Source organism: Aulonocara stuartgranti, assembly GCF_965226115.1.
Source record: "Aulonocara stuartgranti genome assembly, chromosome: 23".
Lineage (NCBI taxonomy): Eukaryota > Metazoa > Chordata > Actinopteri > Cichliformes > Cichlidae > Aulonocara > Aulonocara stuartgranti.
In genome coordinates this window covers 44,135,970-44,162,419 of record NC_138958.1, presented here as the reverse complement: position 1 = coordinate 44,162,419, position 26,450 = coordinate 44,135,970, and the positions used below count along the sequence as shown (strand labels likewise).

Here is a 26,450-nt window from a genome sequence, read left to right as displayed (position 1 = left end):
CATTCATTTCACATCAATTAGTACACCACAAAAGGCATGCAAGAAACACAGTATGAAGGCAAACTTCTGGCTTCAATAACATTCAACAGGTCAGGTGGAAACTTTTCTCAGATTTGATTCATGTTTTTATAGAACGATCCAGCTAAAAAAAATATACCATTAGGTCAGGGGTCAGCAACCTTCAGGACCCAAAGAGCCATTTGGAGCCAGTTTCCACGCAAAAGAAAACACTGGGAGCCACAAATACTTTTTGACATCTAGAATGAAGATAACACTGTATATACTGTTTTTACCTTTATGCTTTGTGTGAACAACTAAGGTGTGTTGCTTATGAAATCCATGAAGTGCTACAGAGAAAATTACAGGTTATTTATGTAATGAACACATTTGAACTCTTAAAGAAATATAACCAAAGGAAAGACACCCAGCTGAACTAAAATGATGTAGCAAACAAAAGCTGCTGTGAGCCGCCACCCTTATATCTCCTTTGGGCTTTTGGAGCCTTGAGCTGACTTTTAAAAAATAATTGGAAAAAAAGCTCTATGCTGCTGAAAGATGAAAAATAGATATTTGCAAAATTCTGCCTAAATATGTATTTTACCTGGTTAATGTGTGTGGCGGGGCGTGGTCTGCAGCGCCGCTGCAGGGGAGGCGGACGCACCTGAGCGGCACCCGCAATCACGCCTCGCCGCCTTAACGTCTGTGCTGTTGTGTTGGTGTGTGTCGGGCTGTGAGCTGCAAAGCTACAGCCGGCTGTGTGCGTACAGCAACCGTGTGTGAAAAGCGGTCAATAAAGAGAAGCTGAAAAGCGAGTTCATGCAAACATCGTCGGGTCTGCCGTGATATGTTTACAACGGGACTTCTGCTCCTGAACCTCTGCGCACAGCGTCTGCAGGTCGGGGCTGTACGAAGTCACTTTCATCTTTACAGGACTGTAAGCTGTCGTCTGTGAGGCGTGAGCGGTGTTTGTTTTTAACATAGTTCACGGTGGAGAACAGCTGCTGACATAATGTGGATCCGAAGATCCATAATTGGCCTACCTGGGGCTGAAAGTCTCGATAAATGCAGGCGTTTCGGCGGGTACACCGGCTTCCACGAGTATGACGCTTATTTGAACGATCAAAAAATAATAAAATATAATTTTCTTTTTATATTTCAATATCACAATAATCTTCCAATTTAGAACTACAAGTTAAAAAAGAACATAAATAAAATACACTTCAGCTAAATACTTCTAATTTATTTTCCCAAACCACGAGGAGCCGCACTGTAAGGACTAAAGAGCCGCAGGTTGCCGACCCCTGCATTAGTGTTAGTCAATGTTGCAACTGAACTGAAAAACAAAATACTTTGGTCAGGTCCAAAGAAACAAAGTCACTATTAATACAACACAACCCCCCCAAAAAGAGCCATGTAGACCCCGGGCTCTATGGGTCTTGTGCTCGGAGCTTGTTCCTGTGCTGCCATGATTAGTGCCTCTGTGCTGTCTTTCAGTCCAGCTTTGTTCAGCCACTGGTAGGATTTCTGGATGTCAGCCACTTCCTCTGCCTGCTGGTGGTGCAAACTGTGTTGTTCTGAGTTTCATTGGACGTCTTTGTCCAAAGCACCAGACAAAGGGCAAAGTAGATGCATTTGCATCAGCAGGAAAATACACCCCAAACTAGCATCATCATTATACAACTTTAACAACTGCCACTAAATGATACTTCATACACAGACCAGTGTTAGGTTAAGTTATGATGTCACTGGCAGAACATTTATAGAAACAACCTTTGAACTCTGAGTCAGCAGCTCTCTTACATGGTCAGCTGAGCTCCATGATTGAAGAACATTGTTGCTGCAGGTTCATGACTGAAGCCTGGAGGAAGTATTCCTTTGGACCAGTCACTCCTCACAGACACACAGCTGGATACTGGAGACTGTGACCTCTGACCTCTGCAAACACAAACATCAATAACTGATCAGTTCTCTCTGACAGCCATATGATCAGCTGATCCCTCTGTGATATTGTGTCTGCCTCATAACGCTGACAGGTCAGCCAATCATCAGCGGTTTTTTCTGTCTCTGAATGAACTCAGTTTGTTCTCAGCTCTTCTCTCTGATTCTGCTGCACTGACTTCACTTAAACTTACAGAGTTCAGATCTTAACAAGAAAACAAGTCAATAAAAATCAAACTCAGATCAAACAGTTTGAACCAATCACAGATCAATGATTCTGTCATGGTTATGTTGAAATGACTAATAAAGTTAGTAGTGTTCTTACATTATTGCTGCAGGTCCATGACTGTAAGGTGGAGGTGTTTGTGTAACTCCGTCACTCCTCACAGACATACAGCTGGATGCTGCTCCGTCCTCTTCCTCCATCTTCTTGATGTCAGGGTGGAGTTAGTCTGAGAGGTAAACACACACACTCAGAGGTGCTGTTGTGCTGGAAGCATCACACTGACGGCTTTCTAATGTTGGAGCTTTGGCCCTAAAGTCCAAACCAGTTATTTTAGAGGCTCAAAGTCTTTAAAAAACACCAAAACCATCACATTATTTAATAAGTACATGATCAGGTGGATGAAGGAACTCAGTGTGTTTGGGATCATCATCATGGTGAGGAGCCCACATGTTACGGCTCCTTTGGAGAGAAGCTGAGGATCACTGCAGGAAGTGAGCTCATGAAACCAAACTGCTGTTTGTGAGCAGGATGACTCTGTTATTGGACCTGCTCTGTGTTCTACATATGATCAATACTTCAAATATCTGTAAACATCTCATCTTATATTTGTTGCACTTGGTCACATCTGTCTTTAAAAATAGATTTTTAATGTCACTGAGAGTTCTTTTCTACCTTTATTGATTTATTTTGGAATAAATTAAATATAAAGGTGCCAAAAACTGCCTGCAGCTTCTGCTCTGTGACAGGAAACTACTGTCAGGCTCAAAATGACTTCAGATTATTCATCACAGAGTGTTTATAGATCACAGGACACGTTACAGTTTTACAGCCTCACGGACATAAAACTCTTAAAGTTTGTTTCTGAAGGGATTTTCAGATCAGACCTGATGTTTCTGCCTGCAGCCTGTTTACCGATATAATCAATATCAGACATCAGAGCAACAGAAACCTCGGTGATCAGGACGCCGGGACTGAGAACAGGAAGTGGCTCAAACGTCGCACTTTCATAAAGTCAGCCTGAACTCCACTCACAGAGTTTCTGTCGCCATTTTAGTTTTAAAACCCGTCGTGATAAGGGCGGATCTTACTGTGAACCTGCGCGCTCATTGGCTAATAACTTGAGATTGACAAGTCGTTATCCAATCAGCGCGCGGCTTCTCCCAACATAAAGTAGTTTCCTTTGAAAAACCAAAGTCTGATTATTTTTGCCTCCACTGACGGAGCCTGTTGTTCCCGCCACAGAGACACAGTAATGTCAGAGCGGTGTTAACACTCACCTGCCTCAGCACAGCTCTCACTCTCCTCCTGCTCTCTCAGCTAAACTCACTTCCTCTCTACTTACAGGAAACCAGCGCTCAGAGGAGCCGACCGGCCTCACGTTTCACCCACAGACACGAACAGCGTGGAATTATTTTATGTCATAAGAAGAAACATATTCATGTTAACACTCACCTGCCTCAGCTCCACCTTCCTCCTCCTGCTGCTCTGAACGGAGGATCAACACTTTCACTTTCACTGCTCCTCCCTAAACACAGAGGATGCTGGGACTTGTAGTTTTTCTTCCTGCAAACATGTCACAGGCGATAAAAGTTTCACATTAAAGGTGAATTTATTTTTCTGTCTCATGTTCAATAAACAGTGAGCTGGGAAAACTGAAGAACAGACTTCAGACGTTCCCTGCAGAGTTTCTGCTGCTCGGTCGTCTGCATGTTGCTGAGACTGAGCTGATGATGAAGCTGTGATGGGTTTATGGCACATTTGGTTCTGGAGAAGAGTTTTACTGCCGGTGCAGGTGAAATGATCAGAGGTTACAGCCTCTGGTTAAAGTGGAGGCAGCGATCAGGACGGCTGAGCAGCAGAGGTCTCGAGGGTCCTAAAGTGTAAAAGCATCAGTGTTAGTAACACAAAGATCACAGAATGGGATCATCCACACAACACTAACATCTAAATCCACGGCAGGAACTCTTCCAGTGTCCTGAAAAATCTGTGTGCACGATGCTGAGATTAAAATCTGTCTGCTCATCTTAATGCAATATTTACTAAAGTCTGGTAGAAGTTTTACTGATTTCCAGTCCACTTAGCAGACGTGTGGATAGGTGGTGGGTTGAGCAGACTGAAAGCTTTAACTTCATCCTCTGATTAAAAACTCAGACCCACAGATACAGGAAGTATAACCCTGGTGTAAGACAGGAAACAGCAACACGGCAGCCATCTTTTTCCTCCCATCATGACCAGTGTCCCAGCAGAAGCTGGGGTTTGTTAGATCCTGTTCGATCCAGAGGAAACAGGCTAAAAGAGTCGATCAGGGGGGATCATGGTTTTATTATGTGCTCATTATGATTGAAGCTCTGGTTGTGTGTTAGAGACAGAACCTGCAGATTCCTCCACTCTGCCTCCTCCTCTGCAGGAATCAGCCTCTTGGCTGGTTTTATTCACCAACGTGAATAAAATCATCAAACTAATCCAAGTTCATTGTGAAATGCCTGAAAATGGAGGAATAAATCTGTCAGTTACCGTATAAAGTTTGAGTTTGTCAGTGTTTTACACGGAGACGGTCGTCAGATGTTGAATGTTTAGCATGAATGTTCCACATCTGGAGAAACCTTCAAGATTAAAGCCAGTGAAAAGTGAAGAGTTTCTGCAGCAGCCGCACTTCCTGCAAATCTGTTCTTTCAAAATAAAGTGAAGAGTCTAAAATTATATTCACGACAGGTTTAAAGGTGAAGGTGGTCACATGGTTTTAGTGGAATGCCTACGTGGGCGCGTCTGAGTGATTTTGATTCAGATTCGTGCAGCGTGGAGCAGTAAACACTTGATTTTGTTCATCTGGACTCATGAATGATTCCAGTTAGCACATTTCCAGCCAATGAAACGTAACTACAGATGAAGACAAACACATTTAAGCTGCCTGACTCTCGAGTGTGGGTGCATGTTCCCATTTTCAGTCTGTTTTAGTTTTCAGTTTAGAGGAACGCTGCAAACTCACAAAAACTTCTTTCTTGTGAGGTTTTGTTGGCAGACTGATAAAAGCAGCAGCAGCTGGTGTTTGATGAGCAGACGTGTGTTTCCTGTTCTGTAATAATCAGCTTGTTACCATCACATAATGAACTCAGCCGTGACCAATGAGGCCGTCCTTGTGCGGTTCTCTGGCGCTGATTCTGACTGTGACCTTCACCTCTGCAGGGTCGCCTCTGCTCGTGGCTGAGCTCGTGTTTGTCAGGCTGACAAAATAAAAGCTTCTTCATTTCTGTGGCTGAAGAGGAGTCTGCTCTTCTTCACCAACAGGAAGTGAAACATTTCTCACTGATTCTGAAATCTTCACTTGTCTCACAAATTCACAGTAACACACACACACGGTTGTGTTTTCATATCCTTGTGGGGACATCTATTTGACATCATGCTCTCCTCAGCCTTTTACTCTAACCATTAAGACTGAATGCCTAACCCTGACCTGACTGTCCCTGACACTAAAACCACATTCTGAGTCTCACAAATGTCTTCAAACTTGTGGGGACGGGCATTTTGGTCCCCACAATACATGTAAACATGCACACACACAGGTATTAATGACCTCACAGGTTCATGTTTGGGGCTTTTAGCATCTTTGTGTGTCGCTCAGATTTAATTCACTCTTGTTTTGAGGTTTTGTGCCTTTTTGTTTCATTCTTTGTGCGTTTATTTTCTCTTTAAGCCTTTCAGGACTCGTGCTGTTGCCTTTTTCCTGGTGTGTTATTAGTATTTTTCATTTCTAAACTTATTCTAAAAGAAGGACCGATGGAACACTTAAGTGAAAATAAACATGATCATTTAATGTTTTTGTCAATCACAGTGTTGGGACTAACGCGTTATTAAGTAACGTGTTACAGTAACTACGTTATTATTGTGGTAACGAGCACAGTAACTAGTTATTATGCTAAAATCAGGAACGCGTTAGTCGTTACTGGGATTTAGATAGGCTCGTTACTCGTTACTTCGTGTGGTGACTATCGCGGAGCTTCCACAGATTCAGTAACATTAGCAAGTGGTGGAGGCCAGCAGGTGGAGGAGGGAAAAGGGGACTCAGAAGGAAAAGAGACCCGAGGCGGCCGCCGGTCCAAGTGTGAACTGAACTTCAGGTAAGAAGTTATGACCTGCAGTCTCTCTGGGTCAGATATAAACCAAGTTTAGGTGGAGTTTATTTTTGTTATTCTGACTTTTTCCGTACTGCGTGCTAGCTAGCATGACAGAGTTTCTATACAGCTGGGTGGGTGCTATGAAGTTAATGATGTTGAACTTTATTTTGTTCATAAGTTATTAGAATTGCCAACCGTCTCATCTGGTATTCAGAGAAAATATTACGCATTTCTTATTGAGGTGAAAAGGAACAGTTAGTCCCGTAATTCAGCTACAATGAAAAAGGCACAAAGCTGGAGTTATTCTGTGTCTTTGCTGCACAGCTGCCTCTGATCATTGATCAGCTGATCAATGATCAGCTGATCGGCTCTCTTGTTTGTTTATCGCCCACTTTGCAACAGAAAGAGGAAACCAGCGGAGTTCACGTTAAACAACAGCAGCACGTTTAAGCTTGATCAGCTGTTGTTAGAATTTATTTCATATTAATTTCTAGTATCAGCTGATGTTTGCTGGAGCCACAGCTGCAAAAAAGCTGCTGGTCATGATGTCGGTTTGGTTACGTGGTGAGAGGGAAACATGAAGATGAAACCAGGAGATGTCCTTACTGAATCATCAGAGCTGTGATGGAGAAACAGGTTTACCTTTTAGGTGACATGAATGAGTTGAAGGGAAGTTATGAACTGTTTCTGAGAGACAAATAACACCAGGATCCTTTTTTAGGTAGCTGACAGCTGGTAACTGTGCAGGGGCGGGTCTAGCAAAGTTTTGCCAGGGGGGCCAGGTAGGGCATTAACAGGGAGAGGTGGGCACAAGGAAATACTTTTCTATCTTATTCTCATTTAAAGTGTCTCGCTTTTAAAAAATAATTATCTGAATCTTACAACAAACGATTGATAGATTGATGCATATACACCATCAAGACAGTGAGCATCACTGTCACAACAGCGTTTGTTTTCATTCAAAGGCTTTAGGATTTTTGCTATAATGGTGGGCCGGTCTCTAGTCACAATGCCCAGGCTGATTTTTTTGTCCCAGTCCAGCCCTGTATGCAGCTCATCTGCAGTCTGGTGTTACCTACATCTTCCTATTCAGAAGGCAGAATTTCTGAGTTCTGAGTACAATCGACAGCACCACGACTGCAGTTTTTGTGTTGGATGTAAAAGGCGCACATGATGCTGTGACGTAGGCTAGAATCATGGTGGCGGTCAACGGCGGTCCAGGCGTGGGATTTCTCTCGTGGAAATATGCACATTATCTTTTCCTTTCTATTGGTAGGTGGCACAGTGCACTTGTGGCAGGTAAGCAAGCTAGAAGACTGGCAAAGTTATGGAAGCAACACATTAACAAGAGAATTCTGAGTAAAACCAAAGTTACTTTCCCTAGTAACTAGTTACTTTGAAAGTAACGAGTAACTTGAAGTAACTGAGTTACTTTTGATAGAAGTAACTAGTAATGTAACTAAGTTACTAATTTAAAGTAACTTACCCAGCACTGGTCAATCATTAAAAATAAATCCTGGTCTTTCATTTTGCTGCTGCATTGTTCACAGAAACACATATTTTCCTGTTTCTTTCTGTTTGTGTGTTTCTGCTTTTGCCTGTTTAGCGCTGCTGAGCAGGAAAACCCAGACGAACAAAAACCTCTTTTAAGTAAATGTTTGAGTCACTTTGGGTCTGAAATGTAAAAATCTGCAGACTGAAACAGATTTGAAGGCATCACAGGAACAGCCTCACATTCAAAACATGAAAGAGAGGACTTTTATTTTGAAACACTCAGGAAATGACAGAGGGAAAGTTTTTTAATTAAAACAAATTATTAATTTATACAACCACCAAAACTGTGATGATCCTCCTTCTCCCTAAGATGGCAAACTGAAACACAAGTTTCCTTGTGGCTCAGGAAACTAACCACTCCAAGTTGGTGACTTTTGGAGATTTATTTTCCTGGATGATTGAGAATGCATCAAGACGAACACAAAAGGAAGTTCACCGCTTTTAGCAGCTCCCCCCCAGACAAACAAAGAGGCAGTTGGCAGTTAGAAATCAGCAATCATTCACACACCCCCACTCCCCTCCAGAATTCTCAGGTAACAACCTAATTTACATATGAATGACTAGCCAATTTAGCTTCCACTTGGCTGAAGCTAAAGCCTAGCTAAAAGCCTACCAGCCATTTGGCAACTCAGCCCATCACACGTCCACGTCTCTCCTTGTTTCGTCTTTTATTATGAAAGGGTTGTGTTTCCATGTTCAGTGTGTTTCATTTTGCTTCCCCTGTGGTGTCAGTTTCATTTGTGTCAGCTGTGTTTCCACTTCCCTCCTTTCTCTTCTGTGTATTTAAGTCCGCTGTCTTCCTCTGGGCAGTGTTGGTGCGTTTTCCTCCGTTCACGTTATTCCGGGTTTCAGGTTATCTCCTGATTCTGTTTAGGTCCATGTTCATGTTCATGTTTTTTCATCAGAGTTTCTCGCATGCACCTCCTCGGATTCATGTTCATGTTTTTCTTGTCATAGTTGTCATAGTCATACCGAGTTATTCCCAGTATAGGTTTTAGTTTTAGTTTCCGCCCCTGTTTGCTGGGCCTTGTTTTGTGTTCGTGTTTTTCAACCTAATAAATGGTTTGTTTTTTTGTTAAGATTCAGTTCCATCTCTCCCTTGTCTGCTTCCGGGTTCATATTGCAATCACATCAGCCACAGTGACAATAAACTTATTTTGATTTTTAACTTTCTTTATTTTTTCAACAATATTATGTATATATAAACATTTTGCATCTTACAATATAAAGCCTGGATCCTGCACATATTGCACTTTGAACTTGAACTGTGTTGTCTGTTTATTGGAGATTGTACTACTTGAATTCATTATCCTGGTGATATAACACATTAATTCTCCATTTGGAATCAATATAGTATATAATACAGTATCTGTCTATCCATCTATATAGCTATTGAATTGAACTGGAGTGAATGGAAGAGAATTAAATAATGGATTTCATGTTCATGTTTATCTATGTTGTAACAGTGACGACTTGAGACATCTGTTTGGCACTATATGAAGAGAATTAAATAAAATTTAAATGAAAATGATATTAACTGTATTTATACATTTTATATTTTTGGATGAGACACTGTCAGTGTGCTGTTATATAACTCAGTATTTTTAAGGCCTGACTGGTGGCATTGGTGCCCATTGCTTTACTGTGCTGTTGGATGTGTATGTGGGCTATCCCTTGTACCTGACATTTGATTGGGCATCACTGTGTTGCTATGGTATGATCCTGGTAGTTGTTGTTAATAAAACAATAACAAATTCAAATTCAAACATTGCTGCATTCTTCTGTCACTGAGGATTCCAAACCTGCACTCAGTCTCCTCATTACTTTGGTATTGAACAGACAAACTTTGGAGCTCCTGCAAACTTTATTAACAAACTGCAAATATTTTACACAAATCTGCGACTGACAACAAGCACAGAGACTTCAAACAATCACTGAAGTAAGGACTGAAAGATTTACTTTAAAACAACAATGATTAAGACCTTTTTCGTAAGGTTGTTTCCCTTTGATTGCCAGCTGTTACTGTTTTTATCTTCATATCTTTCATATTTGTCCACCTAAACAATGCTTTAATGATACAGTTTGAGAAGTTTGATATGAATTTATCCAACTGACTTGAAAATGAAACTGACAACTGTCCTGTAATCTTACACAGAGAAACCAAATCCTGCGTCTTTGCCTTGACAGACGCCTAAAATGGCTCGAGCTGTGGTAAGTTACCCTTCACTGTGTCTGTTTCTAAACATTAAATTGTGTGAATTTTTAAAGAAAAATCCAACAACAACAATAATAATATGTAACAGAGCAAAACGTCAGATGACTTGAATGTTCCTCTGCAACACAAAGTCAAAGTCTGCCTCCTCCACAGGCAAAGGAGAAGCTCCCACGCTCATCCAGTGCAGACCGTTGTGCTCTGGACAATGAAGTTCCCGCTTTCATGTTCCGACCTATCAGTGCACCTGCATGTGAGCTCCTAAGTCCACCACCTGCTGATGCCAGCTTTCAGTCGAAGGACACAGACAAGATCATGCATCCAGATTTGAAAAACGATCGTTCATCCCTGGATGATGAAGTGACATTTTTCATGTGTCCTACTGATGTTCCTCTGCCTCCGAGACCTCCACCCACTGCAGAGTTAGGTCTCTGCAGAAAGCGCAGGTATTCTACTGCTTTTTCTGTGGAGGATGAAGAGGAACATTTGATGCCCAAACGCATGAGACTGATGAGTTCTGATGTACCAGTTTCTTCAAATCCTCCACCTGCTGATGCCAGCTTTCATGCAAAGGACACTGACAAGATCATGCATCCAGATTTGAAAAACGATCGTTCATCCCTGGATGATGAAGTGACATTTTTCATGTGTCCTAGCGATGTTCCTCTGCCTCCGAGACCTCCACCCACTGCAGAGGTAGGTCTCTGCAGAAAGCGCAGATATTCTACTGCTTTTTCTGTTAATGATGAAGAGGAACATTTGATGCCCAAACGCATGAGACTGATGAGTTGGGATGTCTCTAAGTCTCCAGCTGCTGAGAAGGAGTATGTTTGCTTTACGTGTCCTGAAGACAAGAGGTCTGAGTTACCTCTCAGCTCCCTCCAAGGCCATCCACCATCACAGGTCAATAATAATGACACTGACCAGTGTACCATTCTGCTGCCTCCTGAAATCCCAGTGCCTCCAAGTCCTGCCCCTGTTGGAGTTCTAGAAACTGTTGATTTTCCTTTTGTTGATAATTAAATACATGTTTGTGGTAATAAATACATTTTTGAGCAAATACATGTTGAGTTGATTCGGTTGCTTATGATGGTTATAATTATCCAAACAGTATTATTCCTAATAAGATCTTTACTTTTTCTACTTATTTTCTCCATGACCTATTTCGATGTCTATTTTGAAGATCCACTCATATCATGACAGTATGCTTATTCTCAGTAGAGTGTATAGCCACATCTGAAGAAAGAATCAATTAAAGTCACTCATTAACAACTTACCACATACGCCGGAGCTGAATTCAAGATGTAAGCAGACGTTTCACAGATATCTTGGTTGTCTTTCCATTTCCTACACTAACAGTATCCTGAGAATTGGCTTATAGAGCTGATATAAAGGTGAAATTTGATGACTTAATCAAAGCATCATCAGCTTAAATGCAAATGAATCCACTGTACTTGAGGTAACCTAACACTGACCATGAACGCCACAATCACTGTGCGCCAGTCCAACACAGTGCTTTACTGTGAACTCACCACAGTACTGCAAACTAAAGTGTTTATCTTCCAGTCCAATCCAATCCATCTTTATTGAGAAAGCACTTTAAAAAACCCAGGACAAAACCAAAGTGCTGTACAGTAAATGAGTTAAGAACAATAGAATAAAACATAACAGTAAAAAAATAAAACACATAATACATAAAAAATGTAAACAGCCCTATATTTCAAAACAAGATAAAACAGCAAAAATAAACTAAAAAACTCAAACTAAAAACCAACATCTTACAAGGTGTCAAAGGTCAGGGTGAAGAGATGAGTTTTCAGGAGTGATTTAAGAACAGGCAGAGAAGAAGCCTGTCTAATCTCTAAAGGCAGATCGTGTCACAGTTTCAGAGATGCTGCAGCAAAAGCACGATGTCCTCTAAGTTTACGCTCAGTCCTGGGAACATTCAGGAACAGCTGATCAGCTGACCTGAGACAGCGGGTGGGTTTATAAGACTGTGGCAGCTCAGAGAGTTAAGATGCAGCTAGGTCATGGAGAGCTTTAAGAGACATTAATACCAATAAGCTGCTAACATGATGTTGTATTTTATTTACATGTCTGTTTTAGCACTTTAACATTTGCATCTGTCTAACTGGCTAACCATGCAAGACTATTGTAAGCATTGCTCTGTAATAGTGCGACATTTTGGACCCCAGGAGGTCCTTCTGTATCTGCACGATGTTTGACCTGCAGTCTTTATAGCCGCCTATGTATATTCTTTTAAACCTTTTTATTGTTTTTAAATGATAGTTACGGACCAAATGTTAAACTATATAGTTGAATATATAGTTAAAGTGTTTCTCTAGATACAGAGAAAGGTTTTACATCAAAAGGTCATCTGTCTGCATATAAAACAGAAGCTTTCATGCAGATGCACTTCCTGTTTACAGACTTTGAGGTTTAGGTAGTGACGGGGGTGATTTACTGAGCGTGTAAGTTTTCCTCCTGTCAACACACTCTACAATGCCGCCCACATGCCACTCCTGTCCAGTCTTGAAAGCAAAACATGTATGTATAGTATAAAATGGTGAAATGCTGATTTCCATGTTTCAATTGAATCACTTGATTGTAATCAATTGATTGCAGAGACTTTTGTCAAGACCCTATAGAATCAGAAGTCCCGTGAACATGCACTAATAAAAGCTGCAGTTGTAATAGGGGATAAAGTGGTGTGCACAATGTGTGTTTGGATAAGATGTCAGTAATGCATTCACATTAAAATCACAGGGTTTCTTTCTTTTTCTTATTTTTCTTACATATCATGTAAAAAAAACACTCCTGCAACATTTTTTCTCTGCCACAGATTTAGGGGAGGAAGAGTCCAGCATTTCAACACCTGTGCAAATGTTAGTTTATTTGATAGGTGCATCAGTAGTAATTATTTAAATTAGAGTTTTCAGCAGTGTTGTTGTATTTACAGCAAAGTGCCTGCAAAGTGTAAAAACTAATTAACTGATGATACTAGACCCTTAAAAGAGATAAACACCACTAGTCAAGTCATAATGGCTACTTACAAATACATAAGCACTCAACACAACCCACACAGTGATCTAATGCACAAAAACAAAGGAGACTTAAACTGGCTGAATCAATTACTGTAAAGAAAACATGGAGGAAGGCTTCCTGTGGCGTCTGGCTGCAGTATAGGTCATAAACCTGCCTCCTGCATTACAGCAGACAGGTCAGGGGTCAAATGAAAAGCAAAATGTTTACCTCAGATAAGGGATGCACCGATACCACTTTTTTGGAAACGAGTACGAGTACGAGTACTTGCATTTCAGTACTCGCCGATACCGAGTACTTAATAAAAACATGATTTAAATTTACAGGTAACAGCTTTAGTCCTATAATTTAACAACAAACAAACAAGGGACTGGTTTGGAATTAAGAACATTTATTTAAAATGAAAAGCATGTTGTATGCAACATATTACAGAATAAATAATTATAAAAAAAATTTAAACAGTGACAGTGCAACTCAAGTATTTTTCAGTTTATTTTAAACTCTGCCGCTTTGGACAACACAAGGGGCATTAATAAACATCTTTGCCATTTAGTGCACAATATGTGAATAAACTAACAACATCCACTGACATAGAACTGTGGCAGTCAGTGCAACTGAGGTAGGTATTAACATCAAGTCTAAGATGACTCACTAAATGGAGAGAAACAGTGAGTGGCAGGGTTTTTTAAGAAAAGTAGCTTTTCTGCATCATCAGCAGTCAGACTGTTTCTGTTTTCATCTATAATGTGTGACACTGAGCTAAAAAGCCTTTCACTGTCCACACTGCTACATGGGGCTGAGAGCTATTTACGGGCTATTTTAGCCAAAGTGGGGAACCTGATTTTGTTGACACCCCAGTACTTCAGAGGACTGTCTTCACGAGGGCTTGGGGCCTCTCCGAGGTATGTGTCGAGCTCAATGGCAGCACCTGCTGCCAGCGGCAGCCTGGGCCTTGAGGAACAGTTTAGCAGGAGGTTCTGCAGCTTCTGCCCGACTCCCCTCTGCCTCACCTCTAGAAGCTCCTGCTTCAGGTGCAGCTTGGCCTCTGGAGCAGTGTTGTTGGAGAAGAAGCGATCTTTATACCTGCACAAAATTCATAAATGTATTAATATGTGGAAAAATAGGACTGATGTCATGTAATACGTGCTCTTCCAGCGTGTCTGTATGTCCTGCTGCAGTCTCTTTATTGGCTGGTTGAGCTGTCCCTGAATGTCCTCGAGGCGGGAGTAGGCTAAGGCGGAATGTTTAAAATGCCCAACTATTTTCCGTCCCACTGCTTTAGCATCAGCTATGCTCCTCTGTGCTAATAAGCGTGGGTAAATAAGCGTGGGCAAACTCTTTGTACTCGTTGTCGTGTTGGGATTTTAGGTGCTTGATTAAATTACTTGTGTTAAATGCGCTACCTTTTGAGCCTCCTCTGGACAATTTCGATGAGCACAATTTGCAGTCCGCCTTTGTTTTCGTGTCTTCGTTCACTTTGAAATAGTTCCACACGGCTGACTTGTCTCGCCTCGCCTTCTCCCAGCTCTGAGATGCAGCCGGGGCCTGTGGGGCGGGCACTCGGCGCCTGTGATTAACCCCTTACATGCCGCTCAAACATAGACAGGTCTCAGACCGTGGTATCAGTCCTCGGTATCGGGGAACTTTTAACGAGTACTTTAGAAAATGTGGTATCGAGGCCGATACCAGATACCGGTATCGGTGCATCCCTACCTCTGATTAAATAGTTCCCAAAGTAAATTGGACTGAACTGGCCAGTTAAATACACGAGGGGATACGAATAGAAAAAAAATATATCTAAAAACAAAGAATGAAAACCAACTATTAATTTAATACTTAAGTCTGTGAAGGTTCTCAGTCATCCAGGTCATCGTAGTCTAAGGAGCTTGGAAGGAAAAGCGTCTGGACTTCTTGAGTTGCTTGAAGACGTTTCACCTCTCATCCGAGAAGCTTCTTCAGTTCTAAGGGTCAATGGTGGGGAGTCCCAGACTTAAAACCAGTGAGAGTTTCCCCCCAAAGAGGGACAAATCACATGAGCCAAGGTGTGAAAGCGGGTGTGGGTCCTAATCAGCCAGGGTTTCGGGTGAGCTCATTGTGAAACCTGGCCCCACCTTATCATGTGATTTCCTGAGGTCAGATGGCCCAGGATGTAAATGGTCTGAGATCCCTTCCCAGACGCCTTAACGTCCAATGAAAACAACACATCATTTTCTCTCCAGTTACCCTCAGCAGTCCAACAGACCTCCAGCACCAGTAAAACATTAACCAGAAATAGTTTATGGGACATGTGTCGTTATTTATGTTTGTGGAAATGTGCATTAAAATTAAAATAAAGATGCTGGTGTCTGACGTTACTGACTTCCCAATTGTGTGGCTTCTGGGGTGGCCTTCACAATTCAATTTTCAATTCAATTTTATTTTCTCAGCGACAAATCACAACAATATAATAAGGCAGACCCTACAATAATACATACAGAGAAAAAGCCCAACAATCATATGACTCCCTATGAGTGAGCAGTGTGGAGACAGTGGGAAGGAAAATCCCCCTTTTAACAGGAAGAAACCTCCAGCAGAACCAGGCTCAGGGAGGGGCGGGGCCATCTGCTGCGACTGGTTGGGATGAGAGAAGGAAGACAGGATAAAGACACGCTGTGGAAGAGAGACAGAGGTTAATAACAGGTATGATTCAGTGCAGAGAGCTGCATTAACACACAGTGAGTAGGAAAGGTGACTGAAGAAGAAATACGCATTGCATCATGGGAATCCCTCAGCCACATACACCTGTTGCACTACACAACAAATGCAAGCATGTCAGTTTTATTCATTTTATGCTCATCTTCGTACAAATTTTAAAGGTAATGCAGTCAAAACTTTGTAAGTATCTGAGTGATTGGATGAAGCGGTTTGATGACGTAACACGCTATTTTAGTTTAAAATGCTTATAATGTTATGATAAATGGTAGTTTTGTTGTTACTTTTACAATATTATCCATCCTTCAGTTTCAGCGAACATGACAGTTAGCAGTGTAATAATTCCTCTGTGATAAAGAAAAACTAGCCTGTTTTCTTTTTGTGTGGGAGCTCGCACAGTGTTTCAACTTTACAGCCTTTTAATATGAAAGTCCTGTCAGTACACTTCCTTTTTACATCATTTCACACTTGCCCCGTGAAGGGCAACAGTCTGACGTCTGCTTAGCCAGGAGAGCTTCAGCTTGTTTCTTTCCGCACATCTTCCTCTTCACTGTCGGTGGCTCATAGACATGTTAACAAGCATGGACGTATCAAAACGTTGCTTGATTTTGCTGTTACCACTAGCTGTGTCCCATGATGCTGAAGGTAATACAAGGAAACTATTTTCATTATGCATTATTAATATTTTTAAATTTATAACCTCCTTGCTTTTAGTTTAAACTAAACACATTATTATGGGATTAAAAAGATGGTTTAACATTCACAAAATATAGAAACTAAAGTCCTCTCTGACACAGGCTGAATCTTGTATTTACCGTATTTTGCTGTCCCTGTTTACAGAGACTGTTGTGAAGACAGTCAGGAGAGAACACGATGTCACTCGGATTTGCAACAAGGAAAGTCAGACTACTATTGTTTTGATTATCTGTAAGATCAAAAGACAGAGGGACACAGGAGGAGAGTGTCATCTGCTGTATCGACACGGAGAGAACGTTACTCAGGAATGTGACCCCAGGTTCTCAATAACAAAAGAAAATCAGACTGCCTTTCTCGAGCTGACCAGTTTAACACCAGCTGATAGTGGGAACTTCACCTGTGAGTGTACAAACACTGAAGGGACATATATTGTCCATATCAGTGTCACTGTGGAAGGTAAATGCATTTTGGTTTCTTTATCTGACACAGTTATTCAGCACTGTGTTAGCATTGTATTGACCTGCTTATGTGTTTTTTATTCTTGTAATTTGTTCATTTCTTTTCTTCTTATTTTCACTTACAGCAGTTTAAATACTCTCACTGACTCATTTATCAGGTACATCTTTGAACCGAGTTGGACCACCTTCAGCCATCAAACATGTCTTCATTTTTTGTGGCACAACAAGGCGCTAAAAACATTCCTCAAAGATTCTCAAGACATATTGAAATTACATCATCACACAGTTGCTGCAGATTCGTCAGCTGCTCTTACTTGAAGCAAACTTTCCGTTCCACCACATCCCAAAGGTGCTCTGCTGGATTGAGATCTGGTGACTGCGCAGGCCGTACATGATTTGAGCGCCGTGACATGGTGTGGTATCCTGCTGGAAGCAGCCATCAGACGATGGGTATTTTTTGGGCATAAAGACATGAATGTGGTCAGCAACAACCTTCAGGCAGGCTGTGGTGTTTAAATGATGCTCAGTGGTTACTACAGGGTCCAAAGTTTGCAAAGAAAATCCCCCACAGAGCATTACACCACCAGCAGTCTGAACTGTTAGAAATCAACTCATCGGGCAAGGCATCGTTTTTTTAGTCTTCTGTTGTCCAGACTTGCAAACTGTAGCCTCAGCTTGCTGTTGTTAGAGGACAGCAGTGATATCCAGTGTGGTCCGCTCTGCCTCAAGGTTTGATGTGTAAACAGCATTTTTACCCAGAGAATCACAGCTCACTGGATATTTTCTATTTTTCAGACCATTGTCTGTGAACAGAGATGATTGTGTGGGAAAATCCCAGCAGATCAGCAGTTTGTGAAGCACTGGGACCAGTAACATGTGCCATGTTGCTCTGTTTGAGCATTGATCTGCTGACATTTTATTATTTTATTAACCTTTATTTAACCAGGAAGATGAAGCTGACATGTGATTGACAAATGAAATGAACACTGAAATATTTGTGTTACACCCTGAACAAGTATACCTCATAAAGTGGCCAGTGAATGTATATAAGCAGTTGGACCAATTTCAGTTCATAGTAATATTCAGAAAAGATGCAAAAGAAGAAGAAGACAAAAGAAAAGAGCACAGTGACAATATTTAAAGCTCTGTGGTTATAAAACTGGGGTTTCATTACTTCACTCAGAGTTTCAGTAGACGTAAACTGTGTTTGATTTGTGTTTTGATTTTCAGGAAATGAAAGTAAATGATTTTACTGACAAATGCATATTTTCAATGATTTAGACACAAACGAGGCCCACACTTCAGCAGACAAATCTTTTTCCGTTTATCTGCCCGGTGTTGTGATCATCTTTATAACTGGAGTTATCGTGGGATTTATCTACTGGAGGAAAAGTAATGGGTGAGACTATTTTTGCTGTAGTAATTCAAAGATGATATAGATGTAGAGAAAGTAAAAGGAAACATCACATTTCAATAAATGAGAATTCGCTGTATGTTAAACATCATGTCTAGAATGAACACTTTTTATCCTTCCAAAAATAATTATCATTATTAAGAGAGAAGATAATATAAATGTAGATGTTCTTACTTGATTTTTCTCTGTTTGAATGTGAATAGTGTTACACTAATGCTGACATCCTTTCTTATCAACGTGGCTGCTTAAGGTCAGGAACATCTGGAGTGTCTGTACCTGAAAATCCCAACGGTTTGGTGAGCAATTTATTGCTACGATCTACAGCAGCTAGTTAAAAGTTTAAAACATGTACATTTATGTTTTAGGATGTTACTTATATAGATAATTACAGATTATTGTTATAATACTATTAGTGCCAACTTCAGTGTCCTTTATTTTGTGAAGAAGCTCTTACAGAAATGAGCAGAAACATTAAATAATCCAGGCAACAGATGGAGAGATTTAAAGATCAATAGAGTGTGTGGGTAGCAGTGTTGGTCAAGTTACTTGAAAAAAGTAATCAGTAACTAATTACTGATTACTTCCCCAAAAAGTAATTACATTACTTTACTGATTACTTATTTTCAAAAGTAATTAAGTACTTAGTTACTTAGTTACTTTTTAAAAACACGATTTACAACCTGAAGAGGTGATAAATCGATAGATCTTTCAGCCCAATTCTACTTTTTCTGCATACTCCATCATACAAAATGTAATCAAATGGAAAAGTCTCTTTTTTTAACTTGTTTTATCAGTTTTAATCTTTTAACTTTATGCATCAAGCAAAAATGTAATTATCTGCAACATTCTCTGACTTGAATAAATTAGTTTAACATTTAAACCTATTTTCTGCACATTCCAGCACATAAAATAAAATATTTTTTGTGTTTACACTCACTCTTTCAAATAGATGCAAGTAAAACACAGCAGGAAATAAATAAAGTCAAAGACTCAGCGGTCCTGTTGCTCTATTTTCACCTGTAAAGCAGGACTGCGGTAGGCGGAGGTTTACCCTGGTGCAGGTGTGCCGCGGTCAGTTGATGAATCCGCGAGTTTCTCTGTGAGTTTCCCATTACGTCGTTGTGCACTCGGTGCTTGCTTGGAAGTTTAGGGGGGGTTTTTTCACTGTAAAAAGTTTTCTTCCTACGCACAACGGACGCTAATGTTTTTGTCACTTTTTATGGAATCAAACTCAAAGTAAGGTCAGTACTTCCACGCTTTAAACGCTGCACGCTCATACTCTCTCCTGCACTCGATATATGATCCATTGTTGACCTGCACACAGCTGTTGTCACTAACGGCGCACTCGCTTACGTCACTGTCATGAGACATTCTCGCAAAAAAAATCACGGTTTTAGTAACGCAGTAACGCAGCGTTCCTACGGGAAAGTAACGATAATCTAATTACCGTTTTTGCAATAGTAATCCCTTACTTTACTCGTTACTTGAAAAAAGTAATCAGATTACAGTAACGCGTTACAAGTAACGCGTTACTGCCCATCTCTGGTGGGTAGACCGGGTTGAACTTGATTAATACCTAAAATATTTCACTTTTCTAAAGGATGACGATGAGCCAGATCAGCCCTATACAAACCTTCAGCAGCCATCGAGTGATTCCTACCAGACTATCATCTCAGTGAACCATCAACACGACAACAAGACACGCTCAGCAAGAAGCACAGGAACTGTGGGAGTGGATAATAAAGCTCTATGAAACATTTTAAAGTATATAAAACTTTAGGTGACATACTAAGATAATAATATTCATATATTATAATAAACGTCCATCTTTTCACACTGGATATTTGTTTCCCAGTAATGGAGACCATTCAGTCATAATACTCCAACTCAGGCTCTCAGATTTAATACAATACAAACACAATAAACTGTGGCAAACATGACTCTTTGTATCAGACTAGTTTTGTTTTTTAACAAACATCTCATCATAATTTGAACACAATGTCCATCCAGATAAACAGAGAGATCAGTCTGGCTTAAACAATGTTGGTGGTTTACCTTCTACTGTCCTTCCACTTTTATGCACTTCTATTTTAGACATAGTAAAAGTTTCAGTGTAGACACAAGAGGTGAAATAAGGAGGGTGCAAGTCTTCCTGCTTTCACTATAGTCTACCTCACACTGTCAGCCACAGTTACTTCCTCACCAGCATGACTGCACGGAAACTCTGCTTTCTCCTGCTTCTGCTTGTGGTTTTTAGCAGTGAAGGTAAATATATATAATTAAAAAAGAAAAGCTGTAAAGCCAGGTGTTTAAGAAGAAAGCTTTAGTTAGGTTAGTGAAATAATATATGTGATTGATTTTCCCACAACAACAAATATATAGAAACTATAATCCCGATTTTGTTTCATTTTAACTGGAACAATTTATAGAGACTCTTGTGAAGACAATTGGAAAGAAACCCGATTCCACTCAAATATGCAGCAAAACAACTCTGAATATTACTGTGATGATACTGTGTGAGATCAGCACAGAGAGGAGCCGAGGAGAACAGTGTCGTCTGCTCTATCGTTACGACCGAGGCTTTATTCATGGCTGTGACTCCAGGTTCACACTGATCAAAGAAAATGAGACTGTGTTTCTCCACCTGCTCAACTTAACATCTGAAGACAGTGGGAACTACACCTGTGAGTGTGGATTTCGTGGTGGATTGTATGTTCTCCATCTCAGTGTGACTGTGAGAGGTAAAAACATTTTCTATTTATACCCACACCGCAGATTCAAGGTGGATGTTTGGAACTGCGTTAACACTTTCTTTTCTGTCATACATGGTTTGAGGTCGTCATTCCCGCCTGCAGCGGATTAATGAAAGGTTTCAGTCAGGAGATGAACATCTGGAATGTTTTTAAGCTCTTCTTCTGGCTAATTTGTTTAAAATTTCATTATAAAACTGCTCCAATCACAACTTTGGTGTTATTTCATCAGTGAAATGTTTGAATGATGCAATTGTAACTCTAATGTAATGAAAAGATAAACATGTTTTCCACTTTAATATAACAGGTTAATGCAAATTTCGTGACTTTTCATGTTTTCAAAATGAAGTTTTTTTGTGTGTGTGGCAACATTCAACAGACGATGGAGATTCTTCTGGCATGAAGTTCATGGCTACAGTTCCCATCATTTCTGCTGCTGCTTCACTCATCAGTGTGGCTGTGATAACCTGTGGTTACAGCCTGAGGAGAAATCCTCGCAGGTGAAAACTTTTACTGACGCACTTAAACTCATGAAATGACCCTTTGAAATCACTTGAGCACATTACTGCATACAGCAGCCACTGTGGTGTTCAAAGTATCTCATAGGTTCTTTTAAAACACCACACATTAGTTGTAGACATAGCTGGTCTTGTTTTTGAGGTATTTTTCACCCCATGACCTCTGATGTTTTTATCCTAACAGAGAAAACAGATCAGGTCTAACTAACTTAACAGGATCTGAAACTCGCCAGATGTTTGTGAGTTTTCCATAGTTCTGTTTTACACTTAATTGTGCCGAGGCTGCAGTGCATTATGTCTGTGTTTTAAGCTGCACTTTAATTAAATGTAAATGACAGTGTAAATTGTTGTTTAGGACAAAGAGGACCGCTACATGAGCCTTCATCGGCAAAACATCGATGTCTACCAAACTATCTCCTCCGGTCGCCTTCATCATGATGCTGAGGCCACTGCATGTCACAGTCATGTACAATAATAATCAGAGATGGAGTTTTTACCCTGACTACGTGATCTATAAAACTATGATGCTAGACATGCTATCTATAAAAGACACTGACATTTTAACTTGCCAGCATCATGTGTACTGTTAGTTTGTTTTGCACTGAAAAAAGAGAAAAATATTAACGTCCAGTAAAACTTGTAATGATGTTGTGAATGAATTGCCTTAATTCATGGCTTTTAACACTATTTAATTTCTGTTTTTTATCTGGTTTGAACGTTGAAAATCCTGCCACTTGGCTCTGTGGCCTCTGCCACCATTATGGTTTTTGCTATACTGGTCCACTTGATAGTCATATTTGATGATGATTTTACTTTATTTTGAGTCATTAGAATCAGAACGGGGGTCAGGAAAGAAGAAAAAAGATAAGCTGGGGAGAAAGTTAACAGAAGAAGAGGGAAAAATAGAGAAGAAGAGAAATAGATGGAGAGGAAGAGAGAAAAAATACTGAAAATCTATTTCATCATCTGCTGAAAAACACAAGGAAAACCCAACACAGTGGGGAACCCACAGCAACAACCAATAATATGCAGTAAGTAGGCTAGTAAGTAGTAGTAAATAATAGATATTAAATGTTACTGAGCAGTAAATGGGCCCAGAGGGCCGAGACCTGAGGGCACCCCACCCGCAGCACAGGCCCAACAGAGCCAGGGGGCCGGGCCCCACCGAGCAGCCGCCCAGAGTGAGCCACTAAACACAGAGAACCACTAATGCACTGTGGGTGGGGGCACCAGCTACTGGCAGGAAGTGTGGTGGGGGGAAATAATACGTGACTATTTTTATGTGGAGTGGAATTAAACTGCCATAGAATATGCTTGTGGTGGATTTGACTCAACACAAGCGTATTGTCAAAGTGTTCTTTGGCATGCATCGAGACAGTTTCTCAGATACTGAAGTGACTTGAGCAGAGCCAGTTAAAGCCTACTGTGCTTGAGTGGGCAGCTCAAGTTTCCACGTGGAAGGTTTAGTGAGACAAAGACAGGAAGTTAAAGCTGCTGACTAATAATCTGCAGGTTCCTGATTTGAGTCTCTGTTAAGAGGATGGTGTCTCTGAGATAATTGCTTTTGTGCATCGATAAATAAACAGGGAAATAAATGAATAGAAAAAAGCATCCGAGCGGATGTGCACCGACGGTGTGCCCACTGGTCTTAAAGTGCCTTTGCGCCCCTTACCATTTATGGAGGTCCCATTTGGGCACATTGGCATGGACCTATAGTGTACATGGATATTGCTTTGTATTAGTTCTGGTATATTATACAACACAATAACATGATGCAGTGCTGCTGTGCACCATTTCTGCAAAGAGTGTGGTGCAAGCAAGGTAAGATAAGATAAGATAACTCTTGCACAGTCATACCTAGTGCAATAATACAACAAAATTGGAAACTGTCCCACCATAACACAATCATTTAGATACAATATTGGACTTTGTTTACATGTAACTGCACAAATAGAATTTAGAAATGTAATTATTGACAAGAGTGAACAACCACTTATAATGTAATCTACAGCTGTGACCAAACAGCTAGATAGAGAATCAGAAGTGTTGTGTTTTCTACAAAGTTTGCTGTTTCAGTGAGAGTCATATGTCATATCATTTCAAACAGTGGCGATCCAGAAATGTTGTACAAACGAGTAAGACTAACTATAGACTTTAGCCAAAGTTGTTAAGTTAGCTAAAGAGTTGGGATTGTGTGTAAGGCATAAATAAACCTAAAATGCAATGTTTTGGACGTTCTTTGGCACATTTCCCTACTGTAGGGGTCTCTGCAAGCATACGGGGCTCTGAGAGGGAACAAGATGACAACGAGGAATTCTACTGGAAATAGGGTTGCCAACTTCCTGAAAAATAAATAAGGGACACCTCGTGGCCAGGGCCAGGCGACCCAGTTCACCCTTCCCAGTGTGGTGAATTTTCTAGCTCTTTTTTTTAACCATTTGACTTGAAGTTGATTTAAGTAGATATGTTCTACTTAAATCCTATTCTATTCTTTGTGATATGAACACATGTGAAACAAATGATCATTTAGCCATTTATTTTTAGCTCAAAATGACAACATTAACACAGTAAAACAGGTCTCTTTCTTAAACAGAAGCCTGTCATGCTTAACTTTTGAGAATATAAGTAAATCTTTCTTTAAAAGAACTCTGTCCTGCTTAACTTAAAATAATAGAAAACAATAGAAAGAAAAATATTCTTGTAACAGTGCACATTTAGTGCATTTAGTACAATTGGCTTCAGTTGAGGTATTATTTCAGCTTTTCTAATGCTAATCAGCTGCTCCTGTTTGTAAACCCGCTTGTTCCCATGATTACGCATCTTAACTCATCATCATTATTCATCTATGTATTACTTTTATGTATTAGTCATCTATTTGTTGTAATCATCTATCCTTGCAGTTGTTTCTTACACAAAATAAGTTATATTATCACACTTCTGGCCACATAGCGCTGATATTGACTGCACATGCCCATATTAACGTTTTCCAGCCAGGTGTTTTCCTTTTCCCATTCTTCCCTTTCTCTGAGGGGAACAAACATTGCTGCTCTAATGCTGGGCTCACACTGTGCGGTTTTAGGCCCATTTTGAGCCGATTTTTGAGTCGTGCGACCGTTTTGGTGATCGGACCGTTTTTTGGCCTTCGTCGTGCATCGTGTAGTATACGTGGGGTAACGAGAAGCGATTAACACCTCGAGCAGCTCCCGATCATCAATCGCTCGTGAGCCGCTCACACTGCTCACGCGCAAACACGTAAACGTCGGTGAAAAAGATGGAGCAGCGTGGCTGTGCAGCGTGTGATCTGGACACAAGCGATGGAGGCACAACTTGTAGAACTTTGGAAAGCTCATCCGAGCCTTTTCGATGTGGCCTCACAAAATTATCACGACCACAACAACCGTGAAAATAGTTGGATTTACACTGCTGCTCAATCACAGCTGATCAATGTTTTTCATTAGCAATTTAGCAAAGTTGATGGTGGTGGTGTGTCTGTGTGAGTGAAAGACAGAGAGCGACAGATTTTCTGCTATAACCTTCATTTTATGGAGGCACAGTGTGAGCACTCAGGTCGCATCAGAGCATCGGGCCGTATAGTGTGAGACCTGCATCGTGACCTACCAACTTCTAACCCCTGCGAGTCAATCGTGCAGTTTGAGCAGGAGCTGAATAACGTGACTGAAAAAAAAAATCGCTGGGCAAACAGTGTGCGATAAGTGTGCTGTCAGCTCATTGGTCACAAAGCAGGAGAGGGGCTGGGAATTATGTTTTCAAACAAAGTGTTAATTCCATTAAAAGTTATAGACTACTTTTGAGTCTCACTGTATTACGGGACAAAGTGCGTCCCTTATTAGCTCAATACGGGACGTGTACTTTTGTTTCTAAATACGGGACGATTCTGTTTTTTAAGGGACGGTTGGCAACCCTAACTGGAAACAGTCGATCATGTCTGTTAAAGCTGAATTCAGGGCAAACTAAGCTAAATTAGTGTTTTTAGCTAACAGCTACAATAAGCATAAAAGTTACTGTTGGGCTGTTATTTGTTAACAGGGGCGATTTTAGCCCATTTTGGGCTGCAGCAGCATAAAATCCTCAGCAGGCTGGGTAAGCTTGCGTGAGCTCTCTGTGGAGGCTGTTGCAGCTGAGATGGCTCACCCGAGCGGTGCAAACTTAGTTACCTTCAAGGCTCCAGAGTCAGCTGAGGTCAGCAGCTCAGCCTCTGGGGAGGTTACAATCCCTGGAACAGCCAGGTCTCTACAACCAGAAACAGTCTTTGCATGTGCAGCTTCAGAACCAGACTTGAAGTTCCAGTTAGTATCCGATGTCCCAGAAACACTCAGGTGCTCACTGAGCAATCTCTTGAGGCCAACACTCAGAAAATCAAACAGTCTTTGAGCCTTTGTGGGAACATTTATCGTCTCTGCTGGAAAGGTGGAAACATCTGGGAGATGCAGCCTTAACACACTGGGCTTCACAAGTCCTTGGAGGCAGCTCACTAAACTCAGGGATGCAGACAAAATCAGCACTTGCAGGAACACAATGTGCCCTCTCACAATGAGCTTGGAAGCATAAACTGAGTTTTCCTCACTGACTGTTTCAGACAGGATTGTGGGAGCAACACAAAAAGCAGCTTCAGCTGGAAACACACAGTTTAGTGTCTTTGCTGCTCGCTTTAAGTCACAATAAACAGGAAACTCATTGTGTCTCATGTCAGAATCACTCATATACAGGACAGGAAGAGGCGGAGCTTATTTCCTGCAGGGAGAGGTTAGCAGTCTGTGTCTTTCTCATTTCTGACTCCTAAAGAGCTGAAAAACACAGGCTGTTATTGGCTGGCTGACA

At 40.8% G+C, this 26,450-nt stretch overlaps 2 protein-coding genes across 2 annotated transcripts in view; both read right to left on the bottom strand.

The window, feature by feature from the left end:
* LOC309701496 (NLR family CARD domain-containing protein 3-like) overlaps nucleotides 1–1,929 on the bottom strand; it is a 391,901-nt gene extending 389,972 nt beyond the window's left edge. Inside the window, exon 1 of the mRNA XM_082525737.1 lies at nucleotides 1,801–1,929. Within this exon, the coding sequence (XP_082381863.1) occupies nucleotides 1,801–1,832 (32 nt within the window). The 5' untranslated portion in view covers nucleotides 1,833–1,929. The remainder of the gene's footprint in view (nucleotides 1–1,800) is intronic.
* LOC309701483 (NACHT, LRR and PYD domains-containing protein 12-like) overlaps nucleotides 1–26,450 on the bottom strand; it is a 442,279-nt gene that overhangs the window by 58,649 nt on the left and 357,180 nt on the right. The window lies entirely within an intron of this gene.